This window comes from Tenrec ecaudatus, chromosome 8 (assembly GCF_050624435.1).
Source record: "Tenrec ecaudatus isolate mTenEca1 chromosome 8, mTenEca1.hap1, whole genome shotgun sequence".
In the NCBI taxonomy this organism is placed as follows: Eukaryota; Metazoa; Chordata; class Mammalia; order Afrosoricida; family Tenrecidae; genus Tenrec; species Tenrec ecaudatus.
Genome location: NC_134537.1, coordinates 20,459,722 through 20,475,488, shown reverse-complemented (window position 1 = coordinate 20,475,488; position 15,767 = coordinate 20,459,722). Strand labels below are relative to the sequence as shown.

At 41.2% G+C, this 15,767-nt stretch overlaps 1 protein-coding gene across 3 annotated transcripts in view; it reads right to left on the bottom strand.

The window, feature by feature from the left end:
• PIK3CA (phosphatidylinositol-4,5-bisphosphate 3-kinase catalytic subunit alpha) overlaps positions 1 to 15,767 on the bottom strand; it is a 102,075-nt gene that overhangs the window by 35,312 nt on the left and 50,996 nt on the right. For all 3 annotated transcript variants that reach the window (XR_012785710.1, XM_075556062.1, XM_075556061.1), the window contains exon 2: positions 506 to 935. Coding sequence is in view for 2 of the 3 variants with exons in the window: in XM_075556062.1 (XP_075412177.1) it covers positions 506 to 857 (352 nt within the window). In the remaining variant the exon portion in view is untranslated. The remainder of the gene's footprint in view (positions 1 to 505; positions 936 to 15,767) is intronic.

Sequence of the window (15,767 nt, the reverse complement as noted above, 5' to 3'; positions counted from 1 at the left end):
TAGGTTTAAAACAGAACATGTTCTGAAGCTGCGAAAGGCAGCCAATATTATATATAGCAATTATATTTTAAAGAATAAGCGTGTGATATAACATACTTAATTCATCCTTATAAATGCTAGTTCTTCCATTCAAGTACTAACCAGGCCCGACCCTACTTAGCTTTCGAGATCACACGAGATCAGGCACGTTCAGGGTGGTAGGCCGTAGACTAAATGAAACTTCTTAAAGAAAACCTTATAGAATAATATAACAGTGTTAGCCAAACTTTTATAGAATAATCTGATAATAATAGCTCCAGCTTTATAGAATAACAGGAAGGAGTTAGCCAAGAGGTCAAACTTGGGGAGCTGTATAATGATTTGTATCAAAGCTTTTTAAAAAAGAAAGTTTGCAAACAGCACAAAAATGTTTTGGTACTAAGACTAACAGTGAAGTTCTATATTTGTCTCATTTTATATAAGATTTCAAATAGGATAATGCCAATTAGGTGAAATTATATCATACCAATTTCTCGATTGAGGATCTTTTCTTCACGGTTTCCTACTGGTTCAATTACTTTTAAAAAGGGTTGAAAAAGCCGAAGGTCACAAAGCCGTCTTGTTTCATCAAAAAATTCTTCCTTTTCTGCTTCTTGGGTAACACTTACGAAAATGTAAGAAGATTCATCCTGAAGAAGTTGATGGAGAGGATATTTTCTTGCTTCTTTAAATAGTTCATGCTTTATAGTTATTAATGTAGCCTCACGGAGGCATTCTAAAGTCACTATCATTCCATTTGGTAGTAGACATTCTACTAAGATTCTCGGGGGCATCAAGTGGATGCCCCACAGCTCTCCTGATGACGGCCTTGGGGGCATTGTTCTTCTGATTGCGCACAGTTTGACACATAAACCTACTTCAAGGAGTTAGCTGTGCGGCCGTCCCAAAGCAGACACCTACGTCCAAGAAGGAAAGGATTTGTTAAAGGAAACACAACTCTTAAGACATTTATGGCATTGCTAAAACATTCTTTTTCTGTAGCTTGAGTTGATTAGGTTAAGTAGTCATAAATTCATACTGTTGCCCCGAATTAATCTATTAAAAATTCATTCTGAAGGGGAAACTAGAAAAACTACTTGTTTCAATTAAATTTAATAAAGTTCACTTAATTGTATTAATAATAAAAGCCAGGTTACACATCAAGACAGATCCAAGGCTATGTGATGAATGAAAGCTAAGTTCTAATTCAAACCAACCTTCCCACCATATATCACCTTTATCATTCTCTTACATTTTTGGAGGAACAGAATTAAAGTTCTAGAGCAGTGGTTATTGACTTTCCTAAGGCCGCGACCCTTTAATATAGTTCCTCATGTTGTGGTGACCCCCAACCATAAAATTATTTTCGTTGCTGCTTCATCACTGTAATTTTGCTCTTGTTATGAATCGGGCGACCCATGTGTAAAGGTCGTTCGACCCCCAAAGGGGTTGCGACCCACAGGTTGAGAACTGCTGTTCTAGAGGCTCTTTGAGATCATGAAGTCCCTTGAATAAAGTAAAGCCTAAACAAGTCAGATGTTTGTCCTTGCCCGATCTGCCTCCCCGACTTTTGTCTACCACACAATACTGAGAAATGTCATGGTTTAGTCTGTTTTTCTTTTGTAAACTGATCTTTGTAATTCCTCTCTCCCGCAGCCATATCACGGTGATTATCTCAGACTATTCTTAGAAAATGGTTTAGGTATGTATTCACAATTACATAAAGCATCATCAGTACTTTTTTTTAAAAGTATAGTGATAAATTTGAAGTGACCTATTCACTTTCTCAATAACCCAGAACTAATACTTCTGATTGTAATTAATGGATCTATACACAAATGGGACCCACAACCAATTCAATCAAATCACTTGTCAACACTTGGAACTAGTAAGTACTATTATAAGTTAAAGATTGTACTGCTAATTATGAGGTCAGCAGTTTGAAACCACCAGTTGCTCGCTAGGAGAAAGAGGAGACTTTCTATGCCCATAAAGAGTTACAGTCTCTGAAACCCCTAAGGCACTTCTACAGCGCTAGAAAAGTCACCATGAATCAAAACTGATTCGAGCAGTAGGTTTGGTTTTGGTGACATCTTTAGACTTCAATAATCTTAGGAGTTTGTTCAGAAGACACTGTCAAAACTAACTGCTATGAGTTGCATTGTATCACCTTTAAAATAGTTTTAGGTAATCTAGGTGATACAAATGATTAAGCATTGGAATTGCAATGAAAGGCTGGTGCTTCAAACCCACCTCGAGGCACCTCAGAATTAAGACATGAGGATCTACTCCAGAAAGGTCAGTTTTGAAGTCCTATGGAGTAGTTCTACTCTGCACACTTGGTGGCCGTTGAGTCAGAGGTGATTCCGTGGCAATCCAAAACAACAACATAGACGGGAGAAAGACAAGGCTTCCTACTCCCATAAAGATTTACAGTCTCGGAAACCCAGAAGGGCAGTTCTACCCACCCTGTCTTAAAGGTTTGCCACGGAATTGACTGGAGGGTAGGAAGTGAGTTTTGAGTGACACCAGGAAACCTGGTGTTGTAGTGGATTAAGCACTTGGGGGGGGGGGTTTAAGGCAAGGCTGGCAGTTCAAACCCATCAGCTGCTTCTGGGAAAATGAAGTAGTGGTCCGCTTCTGTAACAACATCAGCCTTGGAAACCCTAGGGTCCTATGAGTTGGAGGTGACTTGACAACAAGTTTCCAAACAGCCAGCCAGACAGGCAGTCCACCAGGTGAAGTGGAACATGAGCCAAGGATCTGCACTTCTGGCAATGCTACCAGAAACCGAAGAGACCAAGAAAGCCCTGCCCCTGGAGTGAGATGCCTTGCATTCAGATACCCAGCTTCTAGAACCGTGAGAGAATAACTTTCCATCTTGAAATCACCCACTTGTACATTTTGTTGTGGCAACACTAGGGAAGTAAAAATAAACACAAGTTTATTTTTTGTTATTTACATTCCTATCTTCTTTTATTCAGTAATCTAAACTATAACGGTACAAGGAAAGACAAATTGGGACATATGAAAAACACAAACAGTTAAGCTATACAAATCAATCAAGACCACCCAGACATCTACCTATCTGTAATACTTTGCTTATACTCAAAACTTACTGTGCACTGACTTCAGGAATATATTAGGTGTTGGGAATATAATGGGAAAAAAAGATGTGGCCCAGGCTCCCTTACAGGACTTTGAAAGGTGAAGAGTGAATATGATGGTGGGAGTTGGGCAAGCTAATTAAACTTCGAATGACAAAACCAGATAAAAGCTTCATAGGAAATTGCCAGGTGCTGCAAAACCACATGACGATCCCCGGTGTGCTCAGCGGCACTGTGCTCCACAGGCCTTCATGACCGGCTTTCAAGGCAGACTGCCAGGCCTTATTTCCAAGGAGCCCCTGGGTGAGTTTTAACCACCCATCTTGAGCTTAGCTCAACACTTAGGTATTTGTGCTACCCAGGGGTTGGACTCGACCTCAAAAGCCCACATTGTGGGGTCACCAAATTCAAAGCAGATGATTGCGAAATGGCTTCCCGTGGCAGGGGACACAGAAACGGAGTCCTAGGAGGAGCAGGGGTTGAACAAATAAGAGGTGAGGATGTGAAGGCTCTATCACAGAAACTTGCCATCCCTGACTTTTCTATCTTTCACTCTGCAAGTCAACTATCAACAGATTTTGTTACAGCTACCTCTGAAATCTGTCATCACTCTCTCACCACCACACTTGGCACCTTGAGACAGGCCACCACTCACTCAAGTCTAGAACACTGCAAAGGCTTGTGTTTTCCTTGCCTCTAGGTTTGCTTCCTACAACCCATGGTCCATGTGGTAGCCAGTGGCTCAATCTGATGAGCCACGTCAGCTGCATCAGTCCTCAGTGGTGTAAGCACCTACTGCACATGCTGCAAGGCAGCTGGGCACGAAGGTGGCGAGGAGAAAGAACATCAGAGATCTCCAGCCTTCCAGCCATTTTTAGAACTACAGAAATTAATTGTAAGAGATGGAAGAGTGTAAGAAAATGGTTTATGACTTGAAAATATTTTTGTTCAAGTTTACAAAAGAGATCCAATGAAGTTCTAGAAGTTTCAATGTAATTATCCTGTTTTCCACACTCTGAAAAGAAAATTTACTGGTTAGTCAAAAGCCTAGATGGAGCAACCATTGTGCATAATTACAGGAGCAACGTCATCTTACAACAAATAAATGTGAAGAATGCAAGGGAAGTGCCAAATGACTACCTTTAAAGGATGACTCGCCTGTTTAAAAAGTTCAAATGAAAACAAAACCCAAACCGCAAGCCACACCAAAACAGCAGCTGTGTTTATGGTTTTCTTTGTTGAATGGTGCTGTGTGAATAAAAGCCGGCACAAGGCTAATTTCTAGAATGTGAAGATAACTAATATCTCTACTTTTGTACTGGATCATTCTGACTGTAGCTACCACGTGGCACTTTTGCTCTCTGACCTTAATACTCAAGAGCTGGATCCCTGGAACCTGCCAAGCTGGCAAACTTGTAGTCAGCTTCTCTGCGAGCACTCACTGCCCCCAGAGGCCTCTCAATAATTTTCTAGAATGAGTCACAAAACTCATGGAAATGATGACATATTACAGTCACCCATTTGTTACAACCAGAAAGGGTAGAATTGAGGAGAATGCCAGGCAAGGTCAGGAGCATACTGTGCATGGAGCTCCCCCCTTTTTACAGGGACCAGTCACAGCTTCCCTCTGCCTGCATGATGCTCTCACCAGTGCAGGACGCCCAAAGAGGGAGGTCTAGGTCCAGGTTTGCTGTCATTGGGATTTAAATGAGTATTCATGCCTGGAGCCTAATACATAGTTATGATGCATGAATGATTGCATCATGCTCTCTCCTCTTTCCGGGAACACATGGGGTCTGGCTATTTCAGAAGGAAAAGGAGCGCTTGAATTGCTTGGACTATTTTCAGACACCAGGGACAAAAAGTCAAATTCAGTTCTTTGTCTCACACGCACTAACAGCATAACTATGTTATGGAACCAAAGAGGTAACTATTTTATAAAATAAATGTCAATCCAGAGTGCCATATATTTTTTGTGAGTTTAGCAGGAGAGGAATCTAGCTCAAAAGACAGACTAGAGCTTTTATTCTTTATAACATAGTCTTCTGGACCCTAAGTGGTATAGTGAGTAGATGTGGGCTGCTAAGCACAAGGTCAGCAGTTGGAAAGCACAAGCTGCTCTGGAGGAGAAGAGACTTTCTACTGAGCTAAATAGTTATAGTCTTGGAAACCTATTGAGTCGGAATTGACTCAATGGCAGTGATGGCATAGTAACTTTATGGGCAACCTACTTACCCAATAAACATTCAAGACCCCCTTCTCCTAAGGACAATAAATGTAATTAATCCCAGTTATAGAATGCTTCTCACTCACTGCCATCTAGTCGATGCTAACTCGGCGATCCCCTGTAGGTGTCTGAGACTATAACTCAGTGGGTCTCAACTTTGCTAATGCCGTGGCGCTTTAATACAGTTCTCCTCATGTTGTGTGACCCCCATCATAAAATTATTTTCATTGCTACTTCATCACTGTAATTTTGCTCCTGCTATGAATCGGGAGACCCCTGTGAAAGGTTGTTCGTCCTCCAAAGGGGTCGTGACCCACAGGTTGAGAACTGCTGTAACTGGTCCTTCTCCTGAGGAGTTGCTGGTGGTTTCAAACTGCTGACCATGCGGATAACAGCCCGACTTGTCACCACTACCACCAGGGAGTGTACAAAATGCTTAGAGGTGTTGAAAGGCAGGCCCGGATGGATTTTCAAGTTAGTAATATGCAGCAGAGAGAGGATGGTATTACCTTATTATTTGTCTGATAGTTTTACTTGCCTCATCCTGTACCCCAGAGCTCACATAAACAGGTGTGGAAGAGGTAAATGGAGCTAATCTCTACTATTTAGTCTGCATCATGCCCTTCAGGAGGGCAGTGCCCTTTTGGGGTCTACCTTACTCTTTTGGGGTCTTGGGGGAGTGAGTCTGTCCAAAACTGTTTTATTTGCTTAACTTCTGTCCAAAAGGTTAGTGACCAAGCCAGTCAGAGGTGATGGTGAGGATGGCCCAAGGTTGGGTGGTTTTCGTTCTATTGTACACAGGGTTGCTGCTATCAGGCGGCCCTGACTTGACAGCACCTGACATCAAGAGTGGCACTAGATGGAGGTGGGGAAAGGGGCTTAGTTCTTTTACAAAGGGAGCTTCATACAGGAAAGAAGAAGTTTCAGGAAGCAGCGCCAGCTTCGAGTACTAATGCTGGAAGGCAGTTCAGTACCCGCTAGCAGACAAGATGGGGCTGGCAGGAAGTGGCTCTGGTGCTGCTCCTTCACCACACCTCCAGCTCAGCCTCCTGAGTCCCCAGGCTCCTCCGGGAAAGGGGCTACTATCAGCAGCTTAGGCATGAGGAACCTCTGCCGTCTCCCCCACACCTACCTTCCTTCCTTCCTTTGATTTTAAGAAGTTCCTGCTAGTGCCAGGTTCTATGCAATGTATGCTCCCAAGCAAAGGTAAGTATGTTGCATTCCCTTCCCTTATTGAGGAATTCACAGTTTACCGAGGAAAGAAAGACACAGGAACAACTTCAGCAATGCTTACTTACACAAGACAGAATGTGAACTATGGAGAAATCTCAAGAAGTTCCTGACTGCTGGTGGCGGGGTGGTGGTTAGGAAAGGCTTCAGAGAGGTGAAGTTTAAACAGAATATTACTGGTTAGCAGTCATTTGGAGACAGGGATTAGAGTGGAGGAGGGCGAACTAGAATGCAAGATTGAGTGTGCAAAGTCACAGACCATGAAAGAACGCAGTCCTGTTGCCAGCGGTACAAGTTGTTTTTTATTACTTGAGTCCAAAGTGCACACGGATAGGTGAGGTGTGTGACTCGGCAGGAGGGATTCAGCCATACTAAGGTGCTAAGAGTTCTACACTGTACACAGAAAGTAAAAGAAGTCTCTGAAGTACATTCTCTCAGATTTTTATAAGTCCTTTAAAATGTTGTTTTTCAAATTTAAGACATAATCCAATAAAATAAAATATAGGAAACAATAAAACAATTAAACTAAGATGTAATAACTATATCCTTAATTCCCATTTAGAGAAAAATCCCTAAATTAAGAAATCAGTATGCAAAATTTTAAATAAAAGGGTCTTTAGAATATAGTTAAAAATGAATGCATATAAAGATGACAGAATTATTCAAATTTAAGTATATATTTTCAGTGAAGTCATATAAAATGCAATAAAAAGAAGCCCAACTCAATGCCAATAACTGGTGTCAATTCATAGTGACCCCATCTCTCTGTCGCTGAGTCGACTGTGACTCACTGTGACCTAAAGAACAGTGGGGTGCTGCTGCTCCTGTGGGTTTCCAAGACTGTAACCCTTTCTAAAAAATCATTTTATTGGGGGCTCTTACAACTCTTATAACAATCCATTGTGTCGAGGACATTTGTACATATGTGGCCATCATATTTTCAAAAACATTTTCTACTTGAGTCCTTGGTATGAACTCATTTTTTCCCTTCCTCCCTCCCCCTCCTTCCTTCATGAATCCTTGATAATTTATAAATTATTATTATTTTCATATCTTATACCAACCGCTGTTCTCCCTTCACCCATGTTTCTGGTGTTCGTCCCTCTCTCCCCCGGTTATACATCGATCATTGTGACTGACGTATAACCATTGCCTCTTTCTCTCCCCACCTTGTCTCTACCCTTGTGGAATCGCTGCTACCATTATTATTCCTGAGGGCTTTATCTGTCCTGCATTCCTTGTGTTGAGAGCTCTTATCTATACCAGTGTTCATGCTCTGGTCTAGCCAGATTTGTAAGGTAGAATTGGGGTGATGATAGCAGTGGGGAGGAAGTATTAAAGAACTAGAGTAATAGTTCTCAACCTGTGGGTTGTGACCCCTTTCCTGGGGGTCGCTCAATTTATAACAGTAGCAAAATTACAGTTATGAATTAGAAACGAAAATGACTGATTGGAGGGTCATTACAACATGAGGAACTGTGTTAAAGGGTCGAGGCATTAGGAAGGTTGAGAACCAATGAACTAGAGGAATGTTATATGTTTAATTGGTGCTACATTGCATCCTGGCTGGCTTACCCATTCCTTGTGACCTTCTGCGTGGAGATGTCCAATTGCCTACAGATGGGTTTTGGGTCTCCACTCCGCTCCCCCACCCCCACCCTCCCCAATTCATATTGATATGTTTGTTCTAGGTCTTCTGATGCTTGAGACATGATCCCATCGACACCTCATGATCACAAAGGCTGGTGTGCTTCTTCCAGGTGGACTTTGTTGTGTCTCAGCTAGATGGTTGCTTGTTTATCTTCAAGCCTTTAAGACCCCAGCCACTTTTATCTTTTGATAGCTGGGCACCATCAGCTTTCTTCACATTTGCTTATGCACACATTTTGTCTTCAGCGATTGTGTTGGGAAGGTCAGCATAACAGAATGCCGGGTTATTAGAAAAAAGTGTTCTTGCATTGAGGTAGTACTTGCATAGATCTATGTCCCTATTATTATATAAATATATTTATATCTATGTGACTGTATTTATACCTCTATAATATCCTTTGCCTCCTAGTGCTTTCCTCCATTTCCTTTTACTTTCCTCCTTTCCCACTATCATGTTTGACTTTCACTCAGCTCTCAGTAATCCCTCTTGGCTATAATGCACTTGATCAAGCTCCACCATGCATTCTAAGCCCTCTTCACCATAGATTTTAGATCACTTGTTGTTCCCTTGTTCCTGGGTTTGTTGGCTTCCCCTCTCCTTTTCTCTACCTCCCCCTTCCTATGTCCCCCCAGAATCCTGTTGTTTTCTCCCCGGGATTGTTTATCCAGTCTTTCTTATATAGACAGACATGAACAAACAAAAACAAAAGCCTATGAATAGTTCCAGGTCTGTGTGTTGACCTTTATGAATGTGTTTTCCTATCGAGTTTGTCCCTAAAGTCTATTATTGGGATTCCTTGGGGACTTAATAATATGGCAGTAGAACACCTTATCTTTCCCCCCACAGACTGGCTGGCGGTTTTGAACTGCTGACCTTTCACTGAGCAGCCAGATGCATAACCACTATACCAGCAAGCCTCCTAGGGACTCCATAGAAGGGGGATTAATCACTATATGAAATTTAAAAACTCATTTCTGTAATTTATAGCTTTGAGGTCACAGATTGAAAAGTGTATTTACACAAGATATGACAAAACAACGATGTATAAATTACCAAGGGCATATGAGGGAGGGGGGAATGGGGAGGGAGGAGGGGAAAAAAAAGAGGACCTGATGCAAGGGGCTTAAGTGGAGAGCAAATGCCTTGAGAATGATTGGGGCAGGGAATGTATGGATGTGCTTTATACAATTGATGTATGTATATGTATGGATTGTGGTAAGAGTTGTATGAGTCCCTAATAAAATGTAAAAGAAGAAAAGAGAGAAAAAAAAAAAAGGATTTCAACTAGGCTTAAATTTTCAAAAGAAATGAGTTAAATTGATTAAAATCACCACAAGCTCAATAGTTTGCAACTGTAGATGTAAAAAAAAAAAAAAGAAAAGTGTATTTACTAAAAATGAAGCAATTTAGTAAGAGCCAGGGAATCATGAGTAGGGACCCACTTGACAGCAGGTAGCAACATACACATTTCAGAGAATACAAGCAGCCTATTTTAGCGTCTGCCATAGCTACTGGAGGTGATGAGATTTGAGTTTAGAATAATAGGATTAGTTAAACATATTGACAAATCATGAATACCCACAATTCTTAGTCCTCCAAGTGACATCTTTGCTTTTTAATCATTAGCGAGTCCCTGCCCAAGCAGGAAATACAATGCAGCATGTTTGGTTTTTTAACTGCTGCTTGTATGCATATGCATGGGTGTTCATTGTAGATCCAAGTAAAAAAAATTCTTGACACTTTCCATTGTTTTCCCTGTTTGTCACGGCATTTCTTACTGAATTGTGAGACTTTTTTGGTATTAGAATTACTTGATATTAATTGGAGAATTTTCTAAATACGTACGAATGAATCATTCTCAAGCCTGTCAATGCAATCACTGGGGAGAAGGGCTGGTATTAATGTAAAAGACAGTGAATTTTACCTTTTAAGATAACAAAGTATTTTAGTCATAATATAAGTAGATACTTGTGATGGGAGTTCAGTACATGATGAAACTTTGGGGAGCACTTTTATTAAAGTACTCTTTAAAAACTGTTACTCTTAAAATCTTTTTAATAATAACTTTCATCAGTTTTGTCTTCTTTCTCACTCCATATAATAGAAAGTTATGGGAACCTTCCTTACGCCTTTTTAACCTCCAATTCAACCACAACGCAAGCAAGAATGATTACTGTCACCTTCTCTGCCATTTCTGGATGTGCTAATTTTCATCCCAAACGGTGGCAACCAAAATGTAAAATCTAGTACAATACTCCGGAGTCAATATTACCAAAGCAGAGTACAGAAAAGGAGGACTTGATGATTCTTGAAAACAAGAATTATGATTCTCTATAAACATGATCTACCACTGCAGACTTGTTCTGATTTGAATTTCTGTTTCACTCTAGTTTCAATTTTAGAAGTAAAAACCCAACATTATTACAACCGCAATGGAAAGCATCAAGAACTGGAAAGCTCACACCTCAAACACATGTAATATGCTAAAATAAGCAACTTGGATTTTCTGGGTATCTATGTTCCACAACTGCTTCTCCAGTCCTCTGCCATCCGAGTGATTAACTGCAAACGGGGCTGTTGTGATACACATGATTTTCAGGAGAACATTTGTCAGGAGTTTCTTCCTAGACGGTGTTGTGTCAGTCTGGACACTACCGAAACACAGTCAGCACAATAACCAGCAAGCCTTCACTGACAGACAGGTGCTGATGACACATGATGTATGCTTACGGGAACTGAACCGGGGTCTCCCACATGGAAGGTGATAATTCTACCACTAAACTAGCAAGGACCCTAATTCCACAAATACAGAAGCTGTATAAATGTTTGCTGAATGATTCACGATATGCATATACTGATTTTTCTTGAATATATTAACCAATGTGATGGTTTAGATATGTTAGTGAAACAAGTCAACAATTAAAAAAAATGGCATATAGTTCTGTAGCTGTTACATCTTTTTATTTCCTTGTCATCTAAGATAATTTGTTTCTTTTACTTTTACATTTCAAAATGAATCTTAAGTTCAGTCTGATTTAGAATTAAAAAAACCCCACAGAAATACCACAATTAAAATTTGAGTTGCTAATTCTATGGTCTGATTACTCTCCTTGAGAGCTACTTTAAATACTTCTAGAGTTAATTATTCCCTTTCGTAATGTTATCACACTCTCTTCTACTTGGTTCTATGACCGTACTTTAACACAATCTTTATTAAAATGATCTGTTACCCGTGTTTGCCTTCCTGAATTGTGAACACTTCCAGGAAAGGGTCCACTTGTTTCTTTAGCCACGACAGTGTGGAGCACAGAGGAAGCAGAAAATGAAAGTACTGAAATTCTACCAGAGAACACGTAAGAAGGGCCCCGGCAGAGACAGGGAGCAGGGGGAAGAGCAGGCAAGAGATGGATGACTGGAAAGGTAACATCACAAGCACTCAGAGACCAGTTGGATTTGAGGAGCGAAAAACATAATCTTAAACTGCACTGTCGCGGAGATGCATGGGAAGCAAATGCCTTGCAGGGCACTTTTCTGAGCCCCTGTTGGGGCCTCTGAAATGTTCTTCCTGTAGGAGTCACTGAGCTGTTGTTGGAGTCAGTCCAAAGGGACAACTGTAATGCACGCTAGCTCTGAAAGGATGCACATTATCCATTTCTTTCAAAAGCTGTCCTTCACTGACCATGGGAAAACAGATTGAACTCATGATTTTTGTGAGACAGAGAGAACTTTATAGCTTCAGGGTAGAAAATCAAGTTCTTGTAACAAGTATGTAAAAAATGAAAATTCTATCAGTAGGGCTGTAATTCATTCTATTATCCTAGTGCTTATGAAAGGTGTTATGAAAATATATTTCAGATATTTAATGAATTATGATGGCATTGTTAGGTAAGCGTTAGACTGGTAACCATGAGATCAATGGTTCAAACTCATCAGCCACTCCAGGGGACAGAGAGAAGACAATCTGCTCCAGTAAAGATTTATAATCTCAGAAACTCGGGATTGGTTTTTGGTGTTTATGTAGGACACAGTTTCCTAACATGAGGTCCATGGATGGGCTCAGCAAGTACTGCTGTTAGGTGCCTTCGGGTTGGCACCTAATTCATGGTGACTCCTTGTGGTACATAACATCAAATAATCATTCCAAAGAAGGTCTAAGTCACCGATATCTACAACAGTGTAGGATTTTGATTATCAGTAAATGTGTACCAGGACCTTTATAAGTTGGGTTAAAAGGATTCAAAAGAACAGAAAGCAGGAATGTAACACTATCCACAATAGCCCCCCAAAAAGAAACAACCTAAATGTCCATCAAGATATAAGTGGATTAACAAAATGTAGTACATGCGTACAGTGGAATATTATTCATCTTATAAAGAGAAATGAAGTTCTGATACATGCCATGACATGGATGATGCTTAAAGATCATGTAAAGTGAAATAAAATAGCCATATAATAGGATTACTCTTACACAAAATATCTAGAATAAGCAAGATTTTGAGGCTAAAGCTTACTAGTTAGTGGTTGCCAGGCAAGGAACGTAGGGGTGGGAAGAAGGGAAAGGGGACTCATGGCTTAGGGGACAATGAATTTTTGTTAAGAGTGATCAAGAAATTTGGAAATAGATAATGGTGATGGTTGAACAATACAGATGCTATTGAATTGCATATTTAAAGACTGTTGGAATGGCAAATATTTTTATTATTTATCTATTTACTATTTTGTTACATATATTTATTTATCTAGATCTTACTCATTATATGCCATTAATTAAAAATTCTCTACTGTTTACTTTTTAAATTTTATTAAAATATTTTAATCATCCCCCGAGAAGAATTTGTTTCAAAGGACAACATTGATGCTGCAGCTCCAGGAGATGGACATATCCTATCAGAGCACACGAGAGCAGATGAAGGGGGAGGAGGAGAGAGTGGAATACAGCCTGGCCCACCAGGCCGTGGGGATGATGTTCCTGAGTAGAGCAGCCAGTCCACAGAGAGAACAACATGGCTGACCCCACTATGAGACATGATGCCACTCAGTGACTAAGGGCGATACAGGGGACAGCACCAGAGACACAGGGTGGGAATTGGACCTGACCTGATCCCACCACACCGAGGCAAAGCACTGGGGGAGTGCAGTGGGACATCAAGGGAATGTAGTGGCAAGGTCCCCAGGGAATGCTGAAAGTGGACTTTGGGGCCAGGGCGTGGTGTCCCAACAGACTGGACTGGAAAACACTCCTAAGGGCCAACAAACGATCCTTGAACTAACTACAAGCTTTTCTTTTGTGAAGTGTTTTGTTTTGTTGTCAGTGGTTTGTTTTTGTTGTCTGGTTGTATACTGTTGCTTTGTTTTCCTCTGTCTTGTTTTCGTGCATGTTAGTGTCTCCAAAGGTCTGTCTGAATAGGACAGGCTGGATGAACTACCTGGAGGAAAAACAATGGGACCGACAGTTCCAGGGGGACTTGGGGCGGTGGGGGGGGGGGGAGGCATGGGGTTAAGGAAGTGGTGTTAACAAACACAGGGACAAGGGAACAACATGGGACCCAAAATGGTAGTGAGAGGGGAGTGGCAGGCCTGGTGGGGAATGATCAAGGGTAAGGTTGCGTAGAGAAGAAGTATAGCTGTAGACCAGGTGGGGACGGAGCATGGTAGTAGGTCAGGAGGAAAGTCAAGGGAGATGGAGGAAAGAGCTAGGAGTCAAGGGGCATTTATGGAGGTCTAGACAAAGACATGTTCATGCAAATATGTATATGAGTATGGGGAAATAGATCTATGTGTCTATGTTTATAGGTTTAGTTTTAAGGTGGCAGAAGGACCTTGGGCCTCTACTCGAGCACTCCCTCAATGCATGGATACATTCTTTTATTAAATTGGCACTCTATGATGCTCATCCTCCCGACACAACTGCTGAAGCCAAAGCGGGTGAACAAGTAAATGTGGTGAAGAAAGCTGATGGTGCCCGGCTATCAAAAGAGATCGTGTCTGGGGTCTTAAAGGCTTGAAGATAAACAAGTGGCCATCTAGCTCAGAAGCAACAAAGCCCACATGGAAGAACATACCAGCCTGTGTGATCGCGTGGTCCCGAAGGGATCAGTTACCAGGCATCAAAGAACAAAAAATCATATCATTGGCTGCACACCTCCATGATACGATCGCCGAAGACAAATGGGTGCATAAGCAAATGTGGCGAAGAAAGCTGATGGTGCCCGGCTATCGAAAGAGATAGTGTCTGGGGTCTTAAAGGCTTGAAGGTGAACAAGCGGCCATCTAGCTCAGAAGCAATAAAGCCCACATGGAAGAAGCACACCAGCCGGTGCGATCACGAGGTGCCAAAGGTACCAGGTGTAAGGCATCATGCAAAAAAAAAAAGAATATATATATACCCCATAGTGAATGAAGGGGGAAGTGCAGAGTGGAGACCCAAGGCCCATTTGTCGGCCACTGGAGATCCCCTCATAGAGGGGTTTAGGAGAGGAGATGGGTCAGTCAGGGTGCGATGTAGTACCGATGAAGAACACAGCTTTCCCCCAGATCCTGGATGCTTCCTCCCCCCAACTACCATGATCCGAATTCTACCTTGCAGGACTGGATAGGGCAGAGGTTGTACACTGGTGCATATGGGAGCTGGAGGCACAGGGAATCTAGGGTGGACGATACCTTCAGCACCAGGGGTGTGAGGGAGATGCTGGGAGAGTGGAGGGTGAGTGGCTTGGAAAGGGGGAACTGATTACAAGGATCCACATGTAACCTCCTCCCTGGAAGATGGACGGCAGAGAAGGGGGGGAAGGGAGACTCTGGATAGGGCAAGATATGACAAAATAACAATCTGTGGATTATCAAGGGCTCATAAGGGAGGGGGCAGCGGGAAGGGAGGGGAAAAAAAGAGAACCTGATGCAAAGGGCATAAGTGAGAGCAAATGCTTTGAAAATGATTAGGGCAAAGAATGTACGGATGTGCTTTATACAACTGATGTATGTATATGTATGGATTGTGATAAGAGTTGTATGAGCCCCTAATAAAATGTAAAAAATTAAAAAAAATGATTAGGGCAAAGAATGTACAGATGTGCTTTATACAATTGATGTATGTATTGTATGTATTGTGATAAGAGTTATATGAGCCCCTAATAAAATGTTTTAAAAATATTTTAATCATTTTATTAGGGGCTCACACAACTCTTATCACAATCCATACATACATTAAAACTCTATATTTTATATATAAAGTAACCACTATGATTTTTGATACTGTGTGAGAAGATAAAATTTCTTAAAATTTAAGTTTAAAAAAAAGCTGATGATTAATAGATGAGGGTGAAGATTAAAGGGATAGACCTATGAGAAAAGATATATGCAGTTAAAAAGTACAAAAATACAAGAACTGTTTCATGATATGATAAAATTTAGTAAGACGTAAATTATTCGGCAGTGTTAAAAGAATTTTCCAGTAAATATTTCTTCTCATCTTTGAGAGGGAATAAGGCAGACTGTCGTCACAGCATCACACAAAACAAGCAGAAGGCAGGCAGAA